This window comes from Calonectris borealis, chromosome 34 (genome assembly GCF_964195595.1).
Source record: "Calonectris borealis chromosome 34, bCalBor7.hap1.2, whole genome shotgun sequence".
In the NCBI taxonomy this organism is placed as follows: Eukaryota; Metazoa; Chordata; class Aves; order Procellariiformes; family Procellariidae; genus Calonectris; species Calonectris borealis.
Genome location: NC_134345.1, coordinates 816,063 through 840,070, shown reverse-complemented (window position 1 = coordinate 840,070; position 24,008 = coordinate 816,063). Strand labels below are relative to the sequence as shown.

Below are 24,008 nucleotides of genomic sequence, written 5' to 3'. Positions count from 1 at the left end.
CTTGCGCTGCGACTCCGACTCCTCGTCCCGCGCGGGCGCCTGGTAGGACCTGGGGGGGGGGCGGGGGTGTGGGACCCACGGCGGGGGGAGGGTCCCAGGCCTCCGCGACCCACGGCAGGGGGGGTGGGGGGAGGGGAGGCGCTGACCTGCGGGGGCGGGGCTCGGCGGTGCTGGGGGGCGCCGGGAGGTCGCCGTCGGGGGGGCTGCGGGGAGGGAGCGTCACCTCGCGCTGCCCCTCCCCCACAGCGGGACACCCACCCCGCCCACCCCCTCCCTCCCCCTCCCTCCCCCTGCCCGCAGGACTCACGCGGCGGTGGGCGGGGCGCAGCGGCGGCGGGCGGGGCTCGGGGGGACGCGGGCGAGGCGCGGCTCCTTGCTCTGCGGGGGAGGGGCGCAGGTGTCGGGGGAGGGGTGGGAGTGACCCCTCCCCCCTCCCAGCCAGGGAGGATGGGGTTAAACCAAGCCCCGCCCCCTCAGTGAGCAGTGGGTGGAGCTTCCTACCAGGTCACCTGACAGGGTCCCTTCTTCCCGATTGGCTGGCTCTGAGGCCAGGCTCTTATTGGCTGAGCCTGGGCCAATCGGGGCGCGGGTCCACTCCTGCAGCAGCTCCCAGAATTCCTGCTGCTGGGGGGGCGTGGCCAAAGCAGGAAAGGGGGTGGGGCCAGGAAAACGGTGACATCAACAAGGAAAGGGGTGGGGCCAAGAAAAGGGTGGAGTCAGAAAGGGGTGGAGCTCAGAAAAAGGCGTGAAGTAAATACAGGGGTGGAGTCAAGGAGGAAGGGGGTGGAGCCAAGTAAAGGGGTGGAGTCACCATAGGGGTGGAGCCCAGACTGCAAGGCGTGGGGCAAAGAAAGGGCGGAGCCAAAGATGGGGCGTGGTGCAAACATGGGTGGAGCCAAGGAGGAGAGAGGCGGAGCCAGAGCAGGAGGAGCCAAGGCAGGGGTGGAACCCAGGGGGGTGGAGCCCAAGGAGGGGGTGGAGCCCAGATGGGTGGAGCCCAAGGGGCGTGGCCAGGAGAGGACATAGCCTGGGGAGAACCTGCAGAACGGGGCGTGTCCCACGGAAAGGGGTGGGGCCCTGTGGGGAGGGGGCGGGTCCAGGAGAAAAAGGGGCGTGTCCAGGGCTCACCTGGGGCGGGGCGTCGAGGCGGGGCGAGGAGGCGGAGCGACGGACGGCGCCGGCGGGCGGGGTGGGGGGGGGCAGCGCCCCCAGGCTGCCCGTCCTGCAGAGACCCCCGGGGGGGGGCTGGGGGGGGCATCAGCCCCACCCCCTCACCCCACCCCTTTGCCCATGTAAGGACGGGAGGGGGCGGAGCCTTACCTTCCCGGCGGGGGGGCCGTTGGGGGGGCAGCTCGGGGGGGGCGGCGCCGCGGGGGGGTCTGGGTGGGGGGAGAGGGGGGGAGATGGGGGGTGAGGGGCTGCGCCGAGACCCCCCCCCCCGCCCCCAGAGTAACCCCAGGCACCCCTCCCCCCCGGGGCTCACCCTGCGGGGGAGGGGCGCCGTCACCCCCCTCCTCGTCCTCGTCCCCCGGGGGGGGGAGGGGCCCCGGCCGCTCCTTGGACTGATCCTGCACCGACATCTTGGCGCGGCTGCTCATGCGGCAGACGGAGCTCCTGGGGGGGGTCAGGGGGGTTTTGGGGGGTCTGAGGGGGTGTGGGGGGGTTAGGGGAGGTTTTGGGGGGTCGGGGGGGGTTGGGGGGCTCACCGGCGGTGCTTGCCGCCCCAGGCGGGGGTCGGGGTGCCCTCGGGATCGGGCGCCATCGGGGCGGGCGCCGCCCCCGGCTCCTTCTGGCTGCGCAGCTGCGGGGGGGCGGGGGGTCAGGACCCCAAGACCCCTCCTCCGATCCCCCCCAACACCCCTCCGCGCCCCCCCCCCCCCCCCGGATCACGACCAGGCCTGGGGCCCCCCCAGTGGGGTTGGGGTCTGTCCCCTGGGGTGGGGGGGGCTCCTGGGGGGTTGGGACCCCCTAATGGCTCAGGGGCCCCCCCAAAGCTGATGGTTGGGGGTGGGGGTCCCTCCCCAGTGTCAGGGGACCGCCCCCAGGTTTGGGACCCCCCTGGGGGATCTTGGGGGTCCCGGGGGGGGGGGGGTGTGTGTGTCCCAGGGGATCTTGGGGGTCTCAGGGGGTCCCAGGGGGGTTGGGGGTCCCGGGGGGGGTTGGGGGTCCCGGGGGCTCACGTGGTGCTGCCGCCGCTGCAGCTCCTCGAGCAGGGGCAGCGTCTCCTCGTCGGCCAAGTCACAGGGGCGCTGGCCCTGGGGGGGGCGGGGCTGCTCAAGGACCCCCCCCAGAGACCCCCAGGCCCCCCCCGGCCCCTGTGGACCCCCTGGGCCCCCTCCCAGCCCCACCCAAACCCACTCCGAGCCTCCTGGGAAGCCTCTGGGCCCCCCCCCAGCCCTCCTGAACCCCCCCGGCCCCCCTGTAGAGACTCCTGGGCCCCCCCCAGGTCCCCCCAGCCCCCTGGGTGCCCCCCAGCCCCCCTGTAGAGACCCTTGGGCCCCCCCTCCAGGCTCCCCCAGACCCCTGGGGACCCCCCCCAGCCCCCCAAACCCTCCCAGCCCCCCCGTAGAGACCCTTGGGTCCCCCCCCAGCCCCCCCGGGACCCCCCAGCCCCCTGACCACGTTGTTGCGGGGGGCCATGTCGCAGAGGTGCTCGGCCAGCAGCCTGCAGGCCTCCTCCACGCCCCAGTGCGCGGCCGCGTGCAGCGGCGTCCACCCGTCCTTGTCCCGCACGTCCGGGTCGTAGCCGGCCTGCAGCAGCAGCCTGCGCCGGGGGGGGGTGTCGGGGATCCCCCTGCGCCGGGGCGGGGGTCCCCCGCAAATGCCTGGGGCGCTTTTTGGGGGCTGGGGCCCTTCCCAGGCTCCTGGGCCCCCCCAGACCCCAGGGACCCCCGAGACCCCGGGGACCCTCTCACACCCCAGGGACCCCCCACACTTCTGGATCCCCCCCAGACCCCGGGGCCCCCCCAGACCCCAGGGCCCCCCCAAACTTCTCAGTCCCGTCTCAGATCGCGGGGTCCCCCCAGACCCCCGGGGTCCCCCCACACCCCAGGGTCTCCCCACACCCCAGGGTCCCCCCAGACTTCTGAGTCCCCCAAAGTCCTCGGTCCTCCCCAGACCCCAGGGCCCCCCCAAACTCCTGGAGCCCCCCCAAACTCCTGGGTCCCCCCAGGCCCCAGGGATCCCCTAAACTTCTCGGTCCCCCCTCAGACCCCTGGGTCCATCCAGACCCTGGAACCCTCCCAAACCCCGGGGCCCCCCCAGACCCCAGGCCCCCCCAGACCCCGGGGTCCCCCGGCCGCGGCCCCCCCACCTCATGACCTCGATGTAGCCCTTGGCGGCGGCCACGTGCAGGGCGCTGGCGCCGGTGGCGGGGTGCCGGGCGTCCCGGATCTCCCCCGCGTCCAGCCAGCGCCGCGTGTCCCGCAGCATCCGCTCCTCCTCCGCCCGCTTGGCCGCCGCCACGTCCACCCCTGGGGCGGGGCCGCCGGGGCGTGAGCGGGTGTGGCCGGGACACACCCACCCAGCCCCTCGGCCCCGCCCCCCTCGGCCCCGCCCACCTCGCCGCGCCACCTCGGCCCGCAGCAGCGCCTCCAGCCCCTCGTCCTCGGCCACCTCCAGCGGCAGCTCCCCGTCGCTCGTCACCGCCGCCACGTCCGCCCCGTGCTCCAGCAGGTACCTGGGGGGGGGGGTCACGGCGGGGTCAGGGGTCACAGGTCATGGGGGTCCAGCCCCACTCACCTGGGCATCGGGATGGAGAGCGCCATGGCCCCCCCCAGCCCCAGAGATCCCCCCACTCCAGAGACCTCCCATAGCCCCCCACCCCAGAGACCCCCCATAGCCCCCCCATAGCCCCCAGCCCCAGAGACCTCCCCATAGCCCCCCCATAGCCCCCTCCCCACTCCATAGCCCCCCCATAGCCCCCAGCCCCAGAGACCCCCCCACTCCAGAGACCCCCATAGCCCCCCCATAGCCCCCTCCCCACCCCGTAGCCCCCCCCCCATAGCCCCCAGCCCCATACCCCTCATAGCCCCCCTATAAGCCCCAGCCCCCCAGCCCCCCCAGGCCCCCCCAGCCCCCCCAGCCCCTCACTGGGCGATGTGCCGGTAGCCGCAGGAGGCGGCCACGTGCAGGGGGGTCCAGCCCTCGTTGTCGGCCTGGTTGACGTCGGCCCCGCTCTCCACCAGGAACTGCACCACCTCCATGTTCTCGTCGATGCAGGCCTGGGGGGGGGTCACGGGAGCGGGACCCCCAGGAACCCCCCCGGGGTGTGTCCCCCCCCCGGGACCCCCCCCAGGGACCCCCCCAGGGTGTCGTCGTCCCCCCTCAGGGACCCCAATATTTGGGAACCCCCCGGGGTGTCATCGTTCCACCCCCCGGGACCCCCCGCCCCCCCCCCAGCATCGACCCGCAGCCCCTCAGACCCCTCCGGCTCCGCCCCTCTCTGTGCCAAGCCCCGCCCTCCCTCTGCAGGCCCCACCCATCACTCAGGCAACCCCGCCCCCTCCCTGCCTCCATTCCACTTCCCCTGTGCAGGCCCCGCCCCCTCGCCAAGGCAAACCCCGCCCCCTCTCGCCCGCCGCAGGCTCCGCCCACTCACCTAGAAACCCCGCCCTCCCTCTGCTGGCTCCGCCCACTCACCCAGGTAACCCCGCTCACCCTCCGCAGGCTCCGCCCACTCACTCACGTAGCCCCACCCCTCCCCGTTACCCCCCGCGAGCCCCGCCCATTCGCTCAGGTAACCGCGCCCCCTGCAGGCCCCGCCCCCTCCCCTGGCAACCCCGGCCCCTCCCCGTTACCCTCCCCAAGCCCCGCCCACTCCCTCAGGTAACCGCGGCCCCTCCCACTCACCCCTTCCGCCCGCAGGCCCCGCCCTCTCCCCGCCCCTCCCACCTGGTGCAGCGCGCTGATGCCGTCGGCGTTGGCCCCGCCCAGCAGCGCGCGCCCCCCCGCCCGCACCATGGCGCGCGCCTCCGCCAGGTCGGCGCCTGCGCAGACGGCGCGGAACTCGGCGGCGCGCTCGAAGCGGACGGCGCGGGCCCGCGGGGCCGGGGGGGCCGGGGGGGGCGGGGGGGCCGCCGCCGCCGCCGCCTCCCAGCGCCGCAGCTGCTCCCGCCGCCGCTCCCGCGCCGCCGCCGCCGCCGCCGCCATCGCCGCCCCCCGCCGCCGCCGCCGCCGCGGGGCCCCGCCCGGCTGCCGTAGGGGGCGGCGCCGGAAGCGCGGGGGCGGGGCGCCATGGCAACGGCGCGCGCGCGGGGGGTGCCGGGGCGGCGCGGGGCAGGGCGGGAAAGCGGCGGACCACGCCCCCCTCCCCTCCCCTCCCCTCCCAATGGGCGGATGCAATGAGGCGGAGGCCGGATGTGACGTTTATTGGGGGCGGGGTCACTTCCAACGGCCGCCGACGCGGCCCTTGCCGACCACCTTCTTGCTGCGGGGGGGGGGAGCGGGGGTGGGACCGGGACCCCCCAAGTGCTCCCCGGTCCCAAACCCCCCCCGCACGCCCCCCCAGCCCCCCCCGACCCCCCAATACTCCCCCAGGACCCCCAAGACCCCCGCGGGCCCCCCCTCACGCCCCCAAAGGCCCCTCGTACCCCCCGAGCCCCAAACACCCCCCGGGCCCTTCCCCACAGCCCCCGGTACCCCGCCCCCACCCCCAGACCCCCCTCAAACGCCCCCAAGTGCCCCCCCAGGACCCCCAGTTCCCCCCCCAGGGACCCCCAATCCCCCCCAGGGACCCCCAATTCCCCCCCAGGGACCCCCAGTTCCCCCCAGGGACCCCCAACCCCCCCCCAAGACGCCCAATTCCCCCCCCCCGGGACCCCCAATCCACCTCCAGGACCTCCAACCCGCCCCAGGTACCCCCAATTCCCCCCAGGACCCCCAACACACCCCCAGGGACACCCAAGACCCCCTCCAGGGACCCCCCAACACCCCCCCGGGACCCCCAACTCCCCCCCCCCGGGCCCCCCCAGCCCTCCCCGGGACCCCCCCTTACAATTTCTGCGCGTGGCTGATGCGGTTGTACAGGACGTTGATCTGGGGAGGGGTAAGTGTGAACCCCGGCCCCACCCCCCAGGGACCCCAACCCCCCCCCCAGGGCCGTCCCCTCCCCCCACCTCGTATTTCTGCTTCCGCAGCTTCTCCATCAGGTCGAACTTCTCGGACTCGAGCTGCTGGATCCAGTCGTGGAGCTCCTTGGCCTTGTCCCTGGGGGGCGGGCAGGGGTCCGGGGGGGTCAGGGGGGGTCAGTGGGGGGCGGGGGGGAGGCCGGGGGGGGGGAGGGGCCCCACCTGAGCTCGTCCTCCCGCAGGTGCTCGATGTTGAGGGGCCGCTTGCGCTCGGCCAGGATCCGCAGCTTCATCTCCCGCCCCGTCTGGCGCTTGCCCCGCTTCTGCTCCGCCTGGGGACGGGGGGGCCTATGGGGCACCCTATGGGGGCTATAGGGCACCCTATGGGGCAGCTTATGGGGCTATGGGACAGCCTATGGGGCTATGGGGTGCCTTATGGGGGCTATAGGGCACTCTATGAGGCAGCTTATGGGGCTATGGGGCGGGCTATGGGGTGCCTTATGGGGGCTATAGGGCACCCTATGGGGCAGCCTATGGGATGCCCTATGGAGCAGCCTATGGGGGCTATGGGGCAGCCTATGGGGTGCCCAAAAGGGGCTGTGGGCCACCCTATGGGGCACCCTATGGGGTGCCCTGGGGAGCCCTATGGGGCTGCCGCAGGCTGGGGGCTTTGGGGGCTCCTCCTGCCTCACTGGGGGTCCCCCCCTGCCCCAGGGGTGTCCCTGTGGGGCCGGGCCCCCCCACCTTGACCAGGTACCCCCCGAAGTGGGGCATGGTGGAGAGCACTTTCTTCTTCTTGGCGTCGTCCTCCGCTCGCTTCTTCGCCTCCTCCTCCTCCTTGCGCAGCTTCTCCTCCTGGGGGGACACGGGGGGATGTGGGGGGACACGGGGGGGACGTGGGGGGCCCGGGGGTCCCCCTCCCCGCCGCCCCCCTCCCCACTCACCGCCAGCCGTGCCTGCCGCTCCCGCTCCTTCTCCGTCCGGCTCCGCAGCTGCTCGTTGCGCTCGGCCCGACGGCGCTCCTGGGGCACCCGCGTCACCCGTGGGGACCCGCGTCACCCGTGGGGACCCGCGGGGACCCACAGTGCCACCCGCGGGGGCCCACGGGGACCCACGGGGACCCACAGTGCCATCCATGGGGACCCACAAAGCCACCTGCAGGGACCCACGGGGACCCACAGATCCACGCTGCCACCCACCACTGTCACCCGTGGGGACCCACAGGGGTCCCACAGACCCACGCTGCCACCGTGACCCACGGCCCCCCCTGGCGACCCCCGGCCCCCCCCCCCACGGCCCCCAGACCCACGATCCGCTCCATCAGGGCCACCAGCTCCTCCTCCTCCCGGCGCCGCTGCTCGAAGTGGGCGTCGATGAGGGTCTGCAGCTCCAGCAGGTCCTTCTCCATCCGCTTGCGGTGGATGTCCTGGGGGGGGACACCCACGGGGGGGGCACGGTCACCCGTGGGGACACCGACCCCCACCGTCACCCCCAGGGACCCCCCGGTGCCACCCACAGCGGGGCCCTCCCAGCCCCATAGTGATCCCCCCAGCCCCACAGCGACCCCCACAGCGACCCCCCACAGCGACCCCCCCCAGCCCCCCACTCACATCGAAGTCGACCCTCTCCCCCTCGGGGATCTTGGGGGGGGCCAGCTGGGGCATGACGGGCCTGGGGGGGCCGGGGGGCAGCGGGGGGGGGTCAAGGGGTGTCTGGGGGGGCAGCAGGGCTGCCCCACCCCCCCTGACCCTCCCCCGCTCACCGGGGCCGCGGCCGCTCCTCCTCTGGGGGGGGGAAAGAGGAGTCAGGGGGGGTTGGGGGGGTCAGAGGGGGCGGGGGGGGTCGCGGGGGGGGAGGGGTCGTACCTGGCTCCTCCGGCGGTTTGGGGGGCTCCGATGCTGCGGGGGGGGGGGGGCAGGGAGAGAGCGGAGGGTGAGGGGCTGGGGGACCCCCATGACCCCCCACCGGGACCCGGGGGGTCCCGTGGATTTGGGGGGGCTAGGGGGGGTCCCCCCCCGCACTCACCTTCCTCTTCCTCCTCCGCCGGCTCCTCCTCTGTGGGAGATGGGGGGGGACACGGGGCCAGGCCCCCCCCGACCCCCCCGTGTTAATTAACCAGAGCCGTTAATGAGACAGTAATTAACACCCCGGGACTCGCTACAGCCCCCCAAGACCTCCCCGACCCTCGTTAGCGGCTTCAGCCCCGGCCCTGCCGCCAGGCCCCTTCGTTCGCGGCGTTAATTAGCGCTTTGGGGGTTCATTGCTGCGGTGGGGGGTCGTTAAGGCGTTTTGGGGTTCGTTAGCGCTTTGGGGGTTACCGCGTGCCTCGTCACCACGAGCTCGTTAGCCGGGGGGGTTAATTGGGGGCTGCGCTCGCGCCCCTTCGTTAGGGGCTGGGGTCACTCACCTTCCGGCTGCTCCCTGGGGGGGGAAGGAGAGGGGTGAGGGGGGGCCAGGGGGGGGCCCATCCCAGTGGGGGGCACTGGGAGCACTGGGGGGGGGTCACTCACTCCTCGTACTCCTCCTCGGCCTCCGACATGGCTGCGGGTCGGGGGGTCCTGGGGAGACGGGGGGGGGGTGTCAGGAGGTGGGGGGGGTGTCAGGAGATGGGGGGGCTGCGCCCCTCCCCCCCGAGACCCCCATCCCCCCCCCATGACCCCCTCCCCCACCGGCGGGGTCTCTCCCTCGGGCTCCGCTGGAGTCGACCCCCCCCCCACCCCGGGGGTCCCTTTATCAGGGGCTGCCCCACCCCCCCCATGATGTCACCCCCCCCTTCCCCCCCCCCAAATTCCCCCCCATTGTTCCCGAGATGCCACCGAAATGTCACCGACACCGGACACCGCGCTGCGGGGGGAGGGGGGGCTCAGCCCCGGACGTGGGGGGCCCGGTGCCCACTTGGGGGGCACTGAGGGGCCTGACTGGGGGGGGGGGGCAGCCGGGACCATTTTGGGTGAAGACAAAGGGGGGAGGGGAGGGGTGGGGGAGGGGGCGCTATTCCTGTCCCCTGACGTCACCGCCCCACCCCCGCACCTGTCGGGGCTCCTGCCCTTTGTTGGGGACCCCCGGGGGGGGGAAGGGGGGGCGCACGGTCACTCCCCACCCCCCACACGTGGGTGCCCCCGCGGGGGGTGGGGGGAGGGGCGGGGGGGTCACCCCCCAACACTCACCCGCAGCCGCTGCTTTGCTCCAATTTCGTTTATTTTGGTACAAAACAAACCCCTCGTTTCCCCTCCCCCCCTCCCCCAGCACCGCAGACCCCCCCCTCCCCCCACCGTGGGGGCCCCCCCGCCCCCGACACCGTGAGGGGGGACCCTGGCGTCCGGCGCCATGGGGGGGGCAGAGGTAGGTGTGGGGCCGGGCCCCCCGAAGTGGGGTGCCCCCCCAAAGTGGGGTGTCCCCCCAAAGCAGGGGGTGCCCCCCCCAAAGCGGGGGCCCCCCCTCAGGCGGAGGCATCGGGGCCCAGCTGGAGGGCGATGGCCCCGTGCGTCACCACCAGCCGCAGGCGGGGGGGGCCCCCCAAAACCGCCCCCCGCCCCCCCGCCCCTCCCCCCGCCGGGCCCAGCCGCACGTGGGCGTAAAGGGAGAGTTTGGGGTCGGGGGGGCCCGGGGGGGGAGGCGGGGGGGGCGCGGGGGGGGGGGGCAGGCGGCCCAGGCGCACGCGGGGCTCCCCCCGCAGCCGGCAGCCCCCCCCGCAGCCCCCGCAGTCGTGGAGGGCGACGCGGGGCTGGGGGGGCCGCGGGGGGCGGCGGCGGCGGCGGGGGAGGGGCGGCGGGGGCCCCCCCCCCACGCGGCGCAGGCGCCCCTCCGTCTCCCGCAGGTCGTACTTGGGGGGCGCCGGGGGGGACGGGGGGGGCTGCGCGCCCCTCCCCCGCTGCCGGAAGGCGCCTTCACCCCGTCTGGGGGGGGGAAGGGGGGGTCAGGGGGGGCCTCCGGGACCCCAATATCCACCCACGCCCCCCCCAGGGACAGGGGTTCTCCCTGTGCCCCCCCCAGGTTTTGGGGTCCCCCCCAGGAGGAGATTCTGGGGTCCCCCAGGATGTTTTGGGCTCCCCCCCGAGGTTTTGGGGTCCCCCCCCCGTTCCTGGGAGAACGTTTTGGGGTGCCCCTGCCCCCCAGGACATTTTGGGGTCCCCCCCAGGAGAAGATTTTGGGCCCCCCTGGAATATGTTTTGGGCCCCCCCGAGGTTTTGGAGTCTCCCCTGTCCCTGGGAGAACATTTTGAGGTCCCCCCCCACCCCCCAGAATGTTTTAGGGTCCCCCCCCCACCCCCCAGAATAGCCTGGGTCCCTCCCAGGGGGACGTTTTGAGCCCCCCACCCCCCCGGCAGTGGTTTAGGGTCCCCCCCCCACCCCTGGGTGGGGGGGTGTTTTGGGGTCCCCCCCAAGACATTTGAGGCCCCTCCCTGGGACATTTTGGGGACCCCTCCTCACCTCTGGGAGAACATTTGGGGGGCCCCCCAGCATATTTTAGGGTCACTCTGAGGGGTTTTGGTGTCGTCCCCACCCCGCGTCCCCAGGAGGTTTTGGGGCTCCCGGGGGTGGTTGGGGGGGGGTTGGGGGGTTTTGGGGGGCCGGGGGGTCCCCACCTCTCGCAGGTGCGGCACTCGCAGCGCTCGTTGTTCTCCCCGAAGAAGCCGTCCCCGTAGAAGCAGGTGATCTCGTCGCGGGGCGCGATGTCCCGCAGCGCCTGCACCCGCGCCGCCTGCCCCTCCGCCGCCACCAGCTGCACCCCAAAAACACTGGCACCCCCCCTCTGCACCCCAAAACACCCTCCTGGGGACCCTCCCCGACCCCACCCCAGCCCAGCCCCCCACACCCGTGGTGGCACCTCCAGCTGTGTGGGGACCCCCCCCGTGACACCCCCAAATCCGTGGGGGCCCCCCCAAACCCACAGGAACCCCCCCAAACCTGGCACCCCCGGAACGCCGCACCCCCAAACCCCCCTGTGGGCCCCCCCAAAGACTCACCTTGCAGTTGGGGCGGCAGTCTGGGGGGGGGAAGAACCCGTCAGCAGCCGCTCGGGGACCCCCCACCCTTTTTAGGGGGTCCCCGGGGGGCTCGGGGGGGAGTTGAGGGGCTCGGGGGGTCCCCGGGAGGAGTTGCGGGTCCCTGGGAGGTTTGGGGGGCTCAGGGGGGGTCCCCACAAAGGGGTTTGGGGCTCTGGGGGGCGGCCCAGGGGCTCGCAGGGGTTGCTGTGGGTCCTGAGGGGTGTTTTGGGGTGTGTGGGGGGGAACCTGGGAGGGTGTCAGGGACCCTGGGGGGGGTTGGGAGACCCCAGGAAGCGTTTTGGGGGACCCCAGGAGTGTTTTGGGGGTCCCAGGACCCCCCCCGTGGCTGAACAACAGCAGTGGGGCCGAGCCAGAGGTCCCTGGGGAGGGCCCGGCTCTGGGGAGGCACTGGGACCCCGGGAGGGGGTCAGGGGGGTTTTGGGGGACCCCAGGAGGGTTTTGGGGGTCCCAGGAAGGTTTGGGGGCCCCAGGAACCCCCCGTGGCTGATGACAGTGGTGGGACTGAGCCAAAGCTGGGGGTCCCTGGGGAGGGCCCGGCTCTGGGGAGGCGCTGGGAACCCAGGAGGGGGTGAGGGGGGTTTTGGGGGACCCCAGGAGGGTTTGGGGGGGCCCCAGGAGGGTTTGGGGGGGCCCCAGGAACCCCCCGTGGCTGACGACAGCAATGGGACCGAGCCGGAGCTGGGGGTCCCCAGGGAGGGCTGGGCTCTGGGGAGGCGCTGGGACGCTGGGACCCCGGGGGAGGGTCGGGGGGGTTTGGGGGGACCCCCGGCGAGTTTTTGGGGGACGCACCGTGGTTGATGAAGGCGGCGGGGCCGAGCCAGAGCTGGGCGCAGCGCCGGCGCGTGGAGTACATGACGCTGAAGTCGTTCTCGCCCGCCCGCAGCAGGGCCTGGTCGGGCGCCCGCAGCTCGGCCACGCAGCCCACCAGCAGCTCCAGCGTCTCGTGCTTGCGCCTGGGGGAGGGGGGGGGCAGGGGGGGTTGGGGGGGGCCCGGGGGGGGGCGCGGGGGGCGCGGGGACCCCCCCCGAAGCCCCGCACCAGGCGCGGGTGGAGACGACGCGCGCCCCGTTGGTCTCGCGGGAGTAGCGGCTGCAGGGCTGGATGGAGAAGCCGCTCTCGGGCAGGAAGATCCGCAGGTACCGGAACACCTGGGGGGGGCCCTGGCGTCACCCACGTGGGGACCCCCCTGTGCCCCGTAGGCGCCCCCATAGGGACCCCCCGTGCCCTATAGGGCCCCCCCATGCCTCATAGACACCCATGGCGACTCCCCTGTGCCCCCCATGGGCCCCCCTGCGTCCCCCATAGGCCCCCTCTGCCCCATAGACCCCCCTTGCCCCCTGTGGGCCCCCCCCCCTGCCCCCCAAGGGGACCCCCCTGCCCCACAGATCCCCCTGTGTCCCCCAAGGGGACCCCCCTGTGTCCCCCATGGGGCCCCCCCGGGCCCCATAGACCCCCCTGTGCCCCCCATGGGGACTCCCCTGTGCCCCATAGGCCCCCCTGTGCCCCCCAAGGGGAGCCCCCCCTGCCCCATAGACCCTCCTGTGCCCCCCATGGGGGCCCCCCTGTACCTCATAGACCCCCCTGTGCCCCATAGGCCCCCCTGTGCCCCACATGGGGACCCCCCCGTGCCCCCCCTGCCCCATAGACGCCCCTGTGCCACCCATGGGGACCCCTCTGTGCCCCACATGGGGACCCCCCCGTGCCCCCCCTGCCCCATAGACGCCCCTGTGCCCCACATGGGGACCCCCCCGTGCCCCCCCTGCCCCATAGATGCCCCTGTGCCCCCCATGGGGACCCCTCTGTGCCCCACATGGGGACCCCCCTGTGCCCCCCCTGCCCCATAGACACCCCTGTGCCCCCCATGGGGACCCCTCTGTGCCCTCCCTGCCCCATAGACGCCCCTGTGCCCCCCATGGGGACCCGTCTGTGCCCCCCCTGCCCCATAGACCCCCCTGTGCCCCACATGGGGACCCCCCCGTGCCCCCCCTGCCCCAGACGCCCCTGTGCCCCCCCGGGGACCCCCCCACCCATAGGCCCCCCCCGGCCCCCCCGCCCCACTCCCCCTCACGTGGCTCTTGAGGGCGGCGCGCTGCAGCGGGCGGCGCCGCTGGAAGAAGGCCGGGGCCCAGGCGCCGCTCAGCGCCCGCCATGCCGCCTCCAGGTCCCGCCGCCGGCAGAAGCCCTCGACGGCCGCGCGCAGGAGGTGCTGCCGCCGCAGAGCGGGCAGGGGGCTGCGCCAGCACCGCCCTTGCTGCGGGGGGGGGGACGGGCCGGGGGACACCCCCCAGGGCGGGGACACCCCCGGGATGGGACCCTGGGACAGGGGACCCCCCCCCCGGGGCCAAGCACTCTGGAATGGGGACACCCCCCGGGAGAGGGACCCTGGGAGGGGGACACCCCCCAGGACAGGGACCCGCAGGACAGGGCCCCCCCCCTCACAACAGGGACCCCCATACTGGGCACCCCTGGGGGATGGGGACACCCCTCGGGACAGGGACCCCCCGGGACAGGGACCCCCCCTCAGAACGGGGACCCCCATACTGGGCACCCCCCGGGAGAGGGACCCCCCCGGGATGGGGACACCCCCCAGAACAGGGACCTCCCGGGACCGGGCACCCCCAGGACAGGGACCCTTGGATGGGGACACCCCTCCGGAACAGGGACCCCCTGGGACAGGGACGCCCCCCCAGAACGACGACCCCCGTACTGGGCACACCCTGGAAGAGGGACCCCGGGACCGGGCACCCCCTCCCTAGACAAGGACCCTGGTAGGGGGACACTCCCCCCAGAACGGGGACCCCCCGGGATCGGGCACCCCCAGGACACGGATCCCCCCGGGATGGGGACACCCCCTAGGACAGGGACCCCCGTACTGGGCACCCCCCGGGAGAGGAACCCCGGGACCGGGCAGCCCCCCCTGGAGAGGGACCCCCCCGGGATGGGGACATCCCCCCCAGAACGGGGACCCCCCAGAACAGGGGCCCCCAGGAAAGGGACACCCCCCCCCACCGGGACAGGGACTCCCGGGCCGCACCCCCCGGGACAAGGACCCCCGGATGGGGCACCCCTCCGGGGCAGGGACCCTCCCTGGGACGGGGACCCGGGGACCAGCCACCCCGCCGGGCCTGGAACCCCCGGATGGGGACCCCTCCCTCCCCCGGGACAGGGACCCCCGGATCGGGACCCCCCCCCGCCCCACCTGACGCCCATCTTGTGGGTGCGGAAGCCCAGCACCGAGTCCAGCACCAGGCTGGTGGCCAGGTCGTCGTTCTCGCACAGCTCCCGCGCCGTCACCCGCCGGGAGCCCATCGTGCGCCGCCGCGGGGCATCCTGCGGGCACCGGGGGGGGGGGGTCACCGAGGACCGGCCCCGCCGCCCCGGGGGGCCCAGACAAAGAGCCCGGGGGTGGGGGGGGGACCGGGATCCGCGTCCCGCCCGGCCCCGGCGGGCTCAGCCGTTACCGCAGCGCCGGCGGCCCGGCCCGGCCCGGCCCGGCCCCCGCTGGAGCCGGTACCGGGGCCGGGCCTCCCCCGCCGCTGCCGGCCCGCTCCCGCCGTCCCCGCCGTCGCACGCGCACACCTCTCCGCCATCCCCATTGGCCGCCCGCCCTTCGCCCCGCCGCGCCCATTGGCCGTCGGCGCCGCCAGTCGCGTTCCGTCCCGCCCTCGGCCTGAGGCGCTCGCGGCTCCCATTGGCCGAGCCCCCCTGCCCCGCCTGGGCGGCACGTGCCGCGCCCCATTGGCCGGGGCGTTTCTGGCTGGCTATTGGCAGGGACTGATGCCGGTCACTCCTCTCCCGCAGCATTGGGCCTACTGGCGGGAGCCCCGCCCCCTGCTCTCCATTGGTTAGCAACTGCCGCCTTCCCCGGCTCCTATTGCCCTCCCGCCCCCGCCGCCCGCCCGCCCCTCGCTCCCATTGGCGGAGGGCGCTGTCGCTTAGCGGCGCCGGACACAATGAGCTCTGCGTGGGGCCTACCACAAACAATAAACTCTGGGTACCGCCTACCGGCGCAAGGCCCTGCCCTCGCCCCGACCACGCCCCTTCCGCCGTGCCGGCTCCGCCCCCGCGCAAGATGGCGGCGCCCAGGGCGAGCGGGCGGCTATAAGAGGTGCGAGGGGGGGGCCCGGGGGAGTCGCGGGCAGTCGGGGGGCCCCGGGGGGGGAAGGGGGTCCCGGTCCCGGTCCCGGTCCCGGTCCCGGTCCCGGTCCCGGTCCCGGTCCCGGTCCCGGTCCCGGTCCCTGACTGCGCCGCGGCAGGGTGATGGCGGCGGCGGGAAGCGGGGGGGGCCGGCGGGAGCCCCCCCACACGCTGCAGGGGCTGCTGGAGATGGCGGTGGCGGCCGGGGAGCCCCAACCCCCGCCCCGGGAGCCCATGGGCGAGGAGGTGAGCGGGGCCGGGGGGGGGGTCGGGGAGGGTACGGGGGTTGCTGCGGGGGGCCCGTGGGTCCTTGGGGGCATGGGGGGGGTCCTGGAGGGGGCGGGGGGCTCTTGGGGGTTCCTGGGGGGGTCAGTAGGGGGTGGGGAGGCTGCGGGGCGGCTCTGCGGCTCGGGGGGGTGGGCTCAGTGGGTCCTGGGGGAGCGTGGGGGCTCCCCGGGGTTCCTTGGGGGGGTCAGTGGGGGGCACAGACGCTGCGGGGGGACTCTGGGGGTCCTGGGGGAGCTCAGCGGGTTGAGGGGGGGTCAGTGGGTTGGGGGGGGTGTCAGCGGGTCTTTGGGGGGCTCTGTGGGGCCGGGGGGGGGGGGGCTCAGCGGGTCTGGGGGGCTCCCATGTCCGACCGCGGGTCCCGCAGCGGCAGCGGTGGCTGCAGGCGGCGGTGGCGGAGGCGCTGGGGGGGCCCGGGGGGGCACAGGAGCAGCTGCGGCGCTGCCTGGGGGTGCTGGCGGGGCCCTGCCCCGGGGAGGAGGCGGCCGAGCGGGGCCGGGGGGAGACGGGACCCCACGAACAGGCCCTGGAGCTGCTTGCGGAGCTGTGCGAGAGCCTGGACAACGCCACCGGTGGGGGGCGCGGGGGACTGGGGGGGGGGTTGGGGGGTCCCACCGGGGGGGTTGGGGGGCCAGGGGGAGCCCAGAGGGGGCTGGGGGGGGGGCTGGGGGGCCCATAAAGGTGCCTGGGTGGGGCTGGGGGTCCCACGACGGGGTTGGGGGGACCAGGGGGAGCCCAGAGGGGGCTGGGGGGGACTATGAGGTTGGGGGGGGGGGGGGGTGGCTGGGGCGGCCCAGAGGAGGAGCCCGTAAAAGTTCCTGGGGGTCCCATGAGGGGGGTTAGGGGGGGCCGTGAGGGTCCCTGGGTGGGGCTGGGGGTCCCACGAGGGGGGTTGGGGGGGACTGAGGGACCCATAAAGGTCCCTGGGGGTCCCACGAGGGGGGTGGGGGGGCTGGAGGTGCTTGGGGGTGTCAGGGGGGCCCTGACACCCCTCCCTCGCCCCCCTCCCAGATTTCTGTGCGCTGGGGGGGCTGGAGGCGGTGGTGGGGCTGCTGGGGCACCCCTGGGCCCCCCTGCGGGCGGGGGCCGCCCGGGTGGTGGGTGCCTGCGCCCAGAACCTGCCGGGGGCCCAGGGGCAGGCGCTGGCCCTGGGGGCCCTCCCTGCCCTGCTGGGGGGGCTGCGGGGGGACCCCGACCCCCGCGTACCCCCCTGCGCCCTCTTTGCCATCTCCTGTGAGTTGGGGGAGCGGGGGAGGTATTGGGGGGGTGGGGGGCACGGGGGGGGGTGGACAGGGGGATGAGGAGGGGGGATTTGGGGTGGGGGGCTGTTGGGGTGGTGGGGGTGGGGGGACATGGGGAGGGGGGGTTTGGGGTGGGGGGACATGGGGATGGGGAGGGGGGATTTCGGGTGGGGGGGGACAGGGACGAGGAGGGAGGATTTGGGGTGGGGGCTGTGGGGGTGGGGGGGTTGTGGGGGTGGGGGGCACAGGGACGAGGAGGGGGGATTTGCGGTGGGGGATATGGGGGGTATAGAGGGGATTTGGGGGTGCAGGGCTGGGGCTGCAGGGTCTTTTCTCCCCCCCAGGCCTGGTGCGGGCGCAGCCCCAGGGGCTGGAGCAGTTCGAGCGCTTGGGGGGCCTGGAGGCGCTGGGGGGGGCCCTGCAGAGCCCCCGGCCCCCCCTGCGTGCCCGCGCTGCCTTCCTGCTGCACTGCCTGCTGCGCGAGCACCCCCGCCTGCGCGGTGAGACCCCCCGGCACCCCCAAACCCAGCCCTGGGACCCCCCCGGCACCCCCAAACCCAGCCCTGGGACCCCCCAGAGCCCAGCACTGCCGCTGGGACCCCCCCGGCACCCCCAAACCCAGCCCTGGGACCCCCCAGAGCCCAGCACTGCCCCTGGACCACCCCCGCACCCCCAAACTTGGCCTGGGGACCCCCCAGCACCCCCAAACCCAGCCCTGGGACTCCCCAGAGCCCAGCACTGCCCTGGGACCCCCCAGGACTCCCCAAGCCCCCTGCCCAGTCCCATGGACCCTTGCAGACCCTCCCAGCCCTGTCCCAGGGATACCCCCACCCACCTTGCCGTGGGGACCCCCAGGACCCCTAACCCTGCACCAGGCCCCCTCTTGGGACCCCCTGGGAGCCCCCCAGATCTTTATGGGACCCCCCAGCCCTGCTCTGGGACCCTCCGGGACACCTCCAGGTCCTCCTGGGCCCCCCCTGCCCCTTGAGACCCCCCCATCTGTTCCTGGGACCCCCCAGACCTGCAATGGGATTCTCTGGGACACCACCAGCCACTCCTGGGACCCCCTGAGACACCCCCCCCCCCCCCAGCTCTCTCTGGGACCCCCAAACCTGCCCTGGGGACCTTTTGGGACCCCCAAACCTGTTTGGGACCCCCTAACCTGCCATGGGACCCCCCCAGCCCCTCCTGGGACCCCCTCAGCCACTCCTTGCATCCCCTGGGACCCCCCAGCCCTGCCCTGGGGACCCCCTAGGACCCCCCAGCCACTCCTGCGACCCCCTGAGCCCCCCCCAGCTCTCCCTGGGACCCCCCAGCCACTTTTGGGACCTTCTGAGACCCCCCTGGGACGCCCCCAGCCCCTCCTTGGACCCCGTGGGACCCCCCAGCCCTGTCCTGGAGACCCTTTGGGAACCCCCAAACCCTGCCATGGGACCCCTTCAGCACCCTCCTGGGGACCCCCCCACATTGTGCCCCCCCATCATGCCCCCCCAGAGCCCCTGTGCCAGCTGGGGACGGTGGCCCAGCTGGTGGCCGTGCTGCGGACGGAGCACGATGGGGCCCACGAGCACGCGCTGGGGGCCCTCTGCAGGTGAGACCCCCGGGGGGTGCTGGGGACCCCCCAGCATGGGCGGGGGGGGGGCTGTGGGTGCCCCCCAACACCGGGGGCCCCATGGTGGGGAGTGGGGTGTGGGGGTCCTGGGGGGGGGGTAGGGGTTGGGGCGGGGTGTCGTGCCCCCCCCTCCCCCCAGCCCCCTTTGCCCACCCCCCAGTTTGGCCTCGGATTTCCCCGTGGGGGTGCGGGAGTGCCAGGCCCCCGCCCTGGGGCTGGAGGGAGCTGCTGCGGGAGCGGCGGGGGCTGCTGCGGGGCCGCGAGGAGTTCCAGGTACGGGGTGGGGGGGGGTCCTGGGGGGGTCCCCTGGGGCTGGGGGGGGGACGGGACGACCCTCACTGACACCCCCCGCCCCACGGCAGGAGGAGCTGGGAGTTCTGCGAGCGGCTGCTGCAGCTCTGCTTCGAGACCCCCCCGAGGAGAGCAGCATGGACCGGTGACGGGGGACCCCGGGACCCCCCCAAAGCCCCCCGGGTCCGTTGGGCCCCCCCCTTGGGCCCCCCCCTTGGGCCCCCCCTTGGGCCCCCCCTTGGGCCCCCCCCTTGGGCCCCCCGGCTCCGGGGGGGGGTAATAAAGGTTTCACTCCTGAACGTGTCCCCGGGGTTTGTCGTGAAAGCAGTGGGGGGCTGTGGTGATGTCATCGGTGATGTCATATAACAGGCAGGGCTGCCCCCCCTTTCCCCGCGGGGGGACCCCGACGGCAGCACCACGGGGGGCGGGGCCTACGATGCTGTAGGGGCGTGGCTTCGGGCCAGACCGTTGCCAGGGGGCGTGGTCTCCCGGCCGTTGCTGGGACAGCGGCCTCGCGCCGGACCGTTGCTGGGGGCGTGGTCTCCCGGCCGTTGCCGTGGAGACCGCGTCCCTCGCGGCAGCGCGGGGCGGGACCCCGCTGCCGTTCTCGCTCCCCATTGGCCCGCGGCGCTCCGTTACCGCCGGGAGAGGGGCGTGGCCACGCCGGCGGCGGCGCTCCGCCATGGCGGCCGGCATCGAGGAGGGTCTGGGAACCGTGTGCTGGTGGGGGCTGTCCCCGGCGCTCGACCTCCGCCTGCACCGTGAGCCTCGCACCCCCCCCCCGCTTCCCGGTGCCCCTTCCCGGTGCCCTGCCCCCCCCCCCCCCCCCCCCCCCCCCCCCCCCCGGTAACGCCGCCTCCCGCAGTCCCCCGGATCCCGACCCCGAGGCGGAGGCGACGGTGCTGCTGGTGGGCGCGGCAGAGGGGCGGCACCTCCTGCTGACGGCGGCCCGGGCCCGGCGGGAACCCCCCCGCGCTATCACCGTACGGTACCGGGGAGGGGGGGGACAGGGGCGGGGTTACCGGGGGGATGCCCCGGGGTTACCGAGGGTTCCCCCCCCGCAGCTGTTCGTGGCGGAGCAGCGCCCCGAGGCCGTGGCGCGGCAGCTCCTGTTCCTCCTCCTGGCGACCGAAGCCCCGGGAGGCGCCGGTACGGCGGGACCTGCCGCCCGCGCCGCCGCCCTCCTGGAGCTGTTGGGCTCCAGCCGCCTCCGTGCCGCCACCGCCGCGCTGCTGAGCGGGGCCGCCGCCCGCCTGCGCTGCTGGGTCGGCGGGGACCGGTACCGGGAGGGGCCCGCCGACCTGGGGCTGATGAAGGTCAGACCGGTACCGGGGGAACCGGGGCGGGGGGGCCCCAGTGGGGCGGGCGGACCTGGGGGTCCCGGTGCCGGTTCGGGGAGTCTGCGGGGTCCCGGTGCCAGTTCCAGGGGTCCCAGGGGTGCAGGAGGTCCCGGGGGTGGCCGGTACTGGAGGTCCCAATGCCGGTTCCGGGGGTCTCAGGGGTGCGGGGGGTCCCGGGAGTGGCCTGTACCGGGGGTCCCTGTGCCGGGTCTGGGGGATCCTGGTACCGGTCCGGGGGTCTCAGGGGTGTGAGGAGTCCCGCGGGTCCCGGTCCTGGTGCCGGGAGTCTCAGGGGTGCCCGGTGCCGGTACTGGGGCCGTACCGGGAGCCACCACCGGCAGTGCCGGGAGCGGGACGCGCTGGAGGCCGTGCTGCGGCGCTGGGAGCGACCGGAGCCGGTACCGGAGTCCCGGGGGTGGGACCAGCGGCTGCGGCGGCGCCTCGGGACAAGATACGAGGCGAGGGCGGCGGTGGCGGACTGGGAGCTGCGGATGGGGCTGCACCCCCGCGGGGTACGAGGGCACCGGGGGGACAGGGGGGCTGCACCCCCGGGGCTACGGGGGCACCGGGGGACCGGGAGCTGCACCCCGGGGCTACGGGGGCACCGGGGGGACCGGGAGCTGCACCGCCGGGGGGTACGGGGGGACCGGGGGGTACCAGGGTTAACGGGGGCTGCACCCCCGGGGGTACGGGGGATATGGAGGGGTATGGGGGGGTGCGGGAGGTTTGGGGGGGCCCTGGGGTCCAGGGAGGGGACACACCGGGGACTATGGGGGGGTCTGGGGGCACCGGCGTCTGGGAGGGGGCACCGGGGGCTGGGGGGCAGTGGGAAGGGGGGGGTCCGGGGGGTGTGGAGGGACCCGGGGGGGTCCGTGGGGGGGCCCGGGGGTCCACGCCCCCCCCCCCCCCCCAGGCCTCCACCATCTCCCCGGACGAGTTCGGGCGCTGGCGCGAGAGCGGCGTCGCCTTCGTCCCGCGGGGGGGGGGGCGACGCCCCCAACCCCACCCTGCAGAGCGGCCGCCGGCCCCGCGCCGTGAGTGGGACCGGGGGGTGGGGGGGGCAGGAGTCAGGGGTCAAGGTCACTGACACCGCCCCCCAGGACGGGCAGCCGGGGCCGGACACCGGGTACTGGGGGACACGGTGACCGGCCCCTTCCTCGCCTCGGCCTCGACACCGACCGGCTGCAGAGCCCCGGCAAGGTGGGGGGGGTCGGGGGGGCCGGGGGGGGGTCGGGAGGTCCCGGGGGACTCACGGTGCACCACCACCCCCCCCCAGACGGCCACCGAGATCTCCCTGGCCAACGTCACGGCGATGCTGCACGAGCTCCTCACCAGGACCCCCCCCGGGGACCCCCCCGGGACGGGGAACCCCCCGGGGACCCCCCCGAGGGCCAGGACCCCCCCGAAGACCGGCACCCCCCCGGGGACCCCCCAAAGACGCCCCCGAGCACCGGGACCCCCCCGAGGACCCCCCCTGCGACGACCCCAGCCTGCTGGGTGAGCGCCCCCCGGGTCGGGTCCGACCTCCCCGCCTCCCCGTGCCTCCCCCCCCCGCTCCGTGCCCCCCCCGACCCCCCGGTTCCCGCAGGGCCCCTGGTGCCGCATCCCGGTCCGGGTCCGGTTCCTGCCGCTGGGCAGCGCCCGCCGCCCCCCGGCCCGTGCCCGCCTGGAGGGGCAGTGCCGGCTGCTGCTGCTGGGCTGGAGGTGGGGCCGGGGGGGGCACGGGCCGGGGGGGCCGGGGGGGTCCCGGGGTGGGGGCCGGGAGGTCCCGGGGGGGTCTCGGGCGTAAAAGGGGGTCCCGGGGGGGGCAAAGGGGGTGGGGGAGGCGGCCCGGGGGCAAAGGGGGGGGGCTGGGGGGGTCCCGGGGGGATGTCGGGGGGGGGGTCCACGGTGTCCCGGGGGAGGGGGGGCTGCTGGGGGGGGCCGGCCGGGTCCCTCAGCCCCCCCCTCGCCCCCAGGTCGCTGCCCGAGCTGACCCCCGAGCTGGGGCTGCTGGCGGCCCCCGGGGCCACCCTCCTGCTGGAGCTGCCCACGTGCGTACCGGGACCCCCGGCACCCCGACTGCTGACCCCCATCCCCAGGGTCATGACCCCTGACCCCTGACCCCCAGGTTCGTGCCCACCCTGCGGCAGCCCCAGCTCGACGCCTTCCGGGCGCAGGCGGCGGCGCTGGCCCGGGCGAGCGGCTTCGAGCCCTGGGGGGGCCCTGGGGAGCCCCCGGCCTGCGCCCGCTTCCGGCGGTGCCCCCGGCCTGACCCCGCCCCCAAACCGCCCCCGACCCCCCGACCTCCCCCCAGCCCCGGCACCACCGGGAGCCCCCGGCCCCTCCCGCGGGAGCCCCGAGGCTCCGCCCCATCCTCGAGACCCCGCCCCCGAGACCCCACCCCGCCCCGCCCCGAGGCCCCGCCCCCGAGACACTGTCCCCGAGGACCCCGCCCCTCCAAGGAGAACCCGACCCCGCCCCATTCCCGAGACCCCGCCCCATTCCCGAGACCCCGCCCCGTTCCCGAGGCCCCGCCCTGTCCGCGAGGCCCCCCGCCCAGTCATAAGCCGCCGCCGCCGCGAGACCCCGCCCCGAGGCTCCGCCCCAACCACGAGGCCCCGCCCTCGCCCATTCATAAGCCGCCGCCGCCGCCACGCTCTCCCGGCTCCGGCTCCGCCAGGTGAGGCGGGGCGGGGGGTCCCCGGGTCCCCTTTTTGCAGGGGGGGGTGTTCGTCACCGGGCAGGGGCTGCCGGACGCCTGGGACCTCTCGGGTCAGGGCGGGGGGGGGGGTTCCCCGGGGCAGGGAGGGGTCCCCGGGGCAGGGAGGGGGTCCCTGGGGGGACAAGGCGGGGGTCCCTTGGGGTCAGGGAGGGGGTCCCTTGTGAGGCAGGGAGGGGTCCCTTGGGGCAGGGAGGGGTCCCTTGGGGGACAAGGGGGCGTCCCCGGGGCAGGGAGGGGTCCCCCCGGAGGGGATGGGGGGACGGGGGGTGGTCCCCGAGGCCTGGGGTCTCCGGGGGGCGGGGGAGGGTGTCTCTGGGGTGGGGAGGGGGTCCCCGGACGCCCGTGTGCCCTGGGGGGGCGGGGGGTGGCGAGGCTGGGTCCTGGGTGCCCTTGGAGGGGGGGGGGCAGGGCTGCCCGGGCGCCTGGGTCCCGCCGGGGGGGTTGTTGTCGATAAGGGCTATATTTAGCCCCCCCTTATCGGCCCCGGAGCTGCCGGCCCCATATAGGGGCAGCGCCGGCTCTGGGGAGAGGGGCCCCCCGGGGCCCGCCCCTCGGACCCCCCCACTCCCCCCGCGCCCCTACCCCGCCACCGCCCCTCTCTTCCAGCACCGCGACCAGCAGCATGGCCGAGGAGTGAGTGGGGGCGGACGCCCGCGTCCGGGAGGGGGCGTGGGGAGGGGCGTGGCGTGCCTGGACACCCTGGTGTGTGGGGGGGTCGTGGGGTGCCCGGATGCCTGGGTCCGTGGGGGGGTCACGGGGAGGGGTCGGGGGGGGGGTCGGGGGGTGCCCGGGTCCGTGGGGAATGGGGGGGGTCCCCGTGCACAGCGGGGGTCTCTGACCCCTCTGCCCCCCAGGGAGGGCGTGCCGGTAGGTTGCTCCTCGTCCCCCCCTGCCCCCGTGGGGGACCCCCCAGCCCCCTCCCCCCGCTGACCCCGCCCTGGCGCAGCGCCCCCTGGAGAGGAGGAGCAGGACCCGCCGGGGGCCCCGCGCCCCCCCCGCAGCCGCCCCCCCTGCGCCGCAAGTCCTCGGCCAACTACCGGGCCTACGCCGTGGAGCCCCACGCCAAGGTGGGGACACGGGGGGGGGGGGTACGTGGGGTGGGGACACACAGGGATGGGGGGCCCAGCCCCCCCGCCCTGCCCCCCCTGACCCCCGTCTCCCCCCCCAGCGGAAACCCAAGATCTCAGCGTCCCGGAAACTCCAGCTGAAGGTGAGGGGGGGGAGCGGGGGGGGGGGGTCCCCGGTCCTGGGGTCCCCACTGACCCCCCCGGCCCCCCCCAGACGCTGCTGCTGCAGAGGGCGAAGCGGGAGCTGGAGCGGGA

At 75.6% G+C, this 24,008-nt stretch overlaps 3 protein-coding genes and 1 long non-coding RNA gene across 4 annotated transcripts; 2 read left to right on the top strand and 2 right to left on the bottom strand.

The window, feature by feature from the left end:
- Positions 1–303: 303 nt before the first annotated feature.
- On the bottom strand, positions 304–5,151 carry LOC142074303 (protein phosphatase 1 regulatory subunit 12C-like). Its single transcript, XM_075134879.1, has 12 exons — positions 4,894–5,151; positions 4,093–4,223; positions 3,561–3,679; positions 3,314–3,473; positions 2,620–2,764; positions 2,181–2,255; positions 1,707–1,801; positions 1,484–1,614; positions 1,321–1,379; positions 1,129–1,245; positions 502–624; positions 304–378 (listed from the first exon to the last, which is right to left on the bottom strand). The coding sequence occupies exons 1-12, from the start codon at positions 5,149–5,151 to the stop codon at positions 304–306; spliced, it is 1,488 nt and encodes a 495-aa protein (XP_074990980.1).
- Positions 5,152–5,347: 196 nt separating this feature from the next.
- Positions 5,348–14,034, bottom strand: LOC142074276 (uncharacterized). The gene is made up of 18 exons (XM_075134818.1): positions 13,145–14,034; positions 12,115–12,224; positions 11,866–12,029; positions 11,035–11,054; positions 10,654–10,790; positions 8,579–8,626; positions 8,476–8,489; positions 8,094–8,123; positions 7,934–7,966; positions 7,831–7,852; positions 7,679–7,739; positions 7,378–7,494; positions 7,013–7,090; positions 6,813–6,923; positions 6,291–6,400; positions 6,117–6,207; positions 5,996–6,036; positions 5,348–5,428 (listed from the first exon to the last, which is right to left on the bottom strand). The coding sequence occupies exons 1-18, from the start codon at positions 13,613–13,615 to the stop codon at positions 5,383–5,385; spliced, it is 1,704 nt and encodes a 567-aa protein (XP_074990919.1). The 5' UTR covers positions 13,616–14,034; the 3' UTR covers positions 5,348–5,382.
- Positions 14,035–15,014: 980 nt separating this feature from the next.
- Positions 15,015–18,873, top strand: HSPBP1 (HSPA (Hsp70) binding protein 1). The gene is given in 11 exon segments (XM_075134883.1): positions 15,015–15,184; positions 15,333–15,459; positions 15,866–16,070; positions 16,510–16,731; positions 17,084–17,239; positions 18,234–18,330; positions 18,512–18,572; positions 18,574–18,624; positions 18,714–18,722; positions 18,724–18,762; positions 18,765–18,873. Coding segments are annotated over 11 exon segments (1,149 nt in total). The 5' UTR covers positions 15,015–15,029; the 3' UTR covers positions 18,792–18,873.
- Positions 18,874–23,453: 4,580 nt separating this feature from the next.
- LOC142074336 (uncharacterized) lies at positions 23,454–24,008 on the top strand. The gene is made up of 3 exons (XR_012670586.1): positions 23,454–23,753; positions 23,855–23,896; positions 23,968–24,008. It is a non-coding gene; the product is annotated as an uncharacterized LOC142074336 (long non-coding RNA).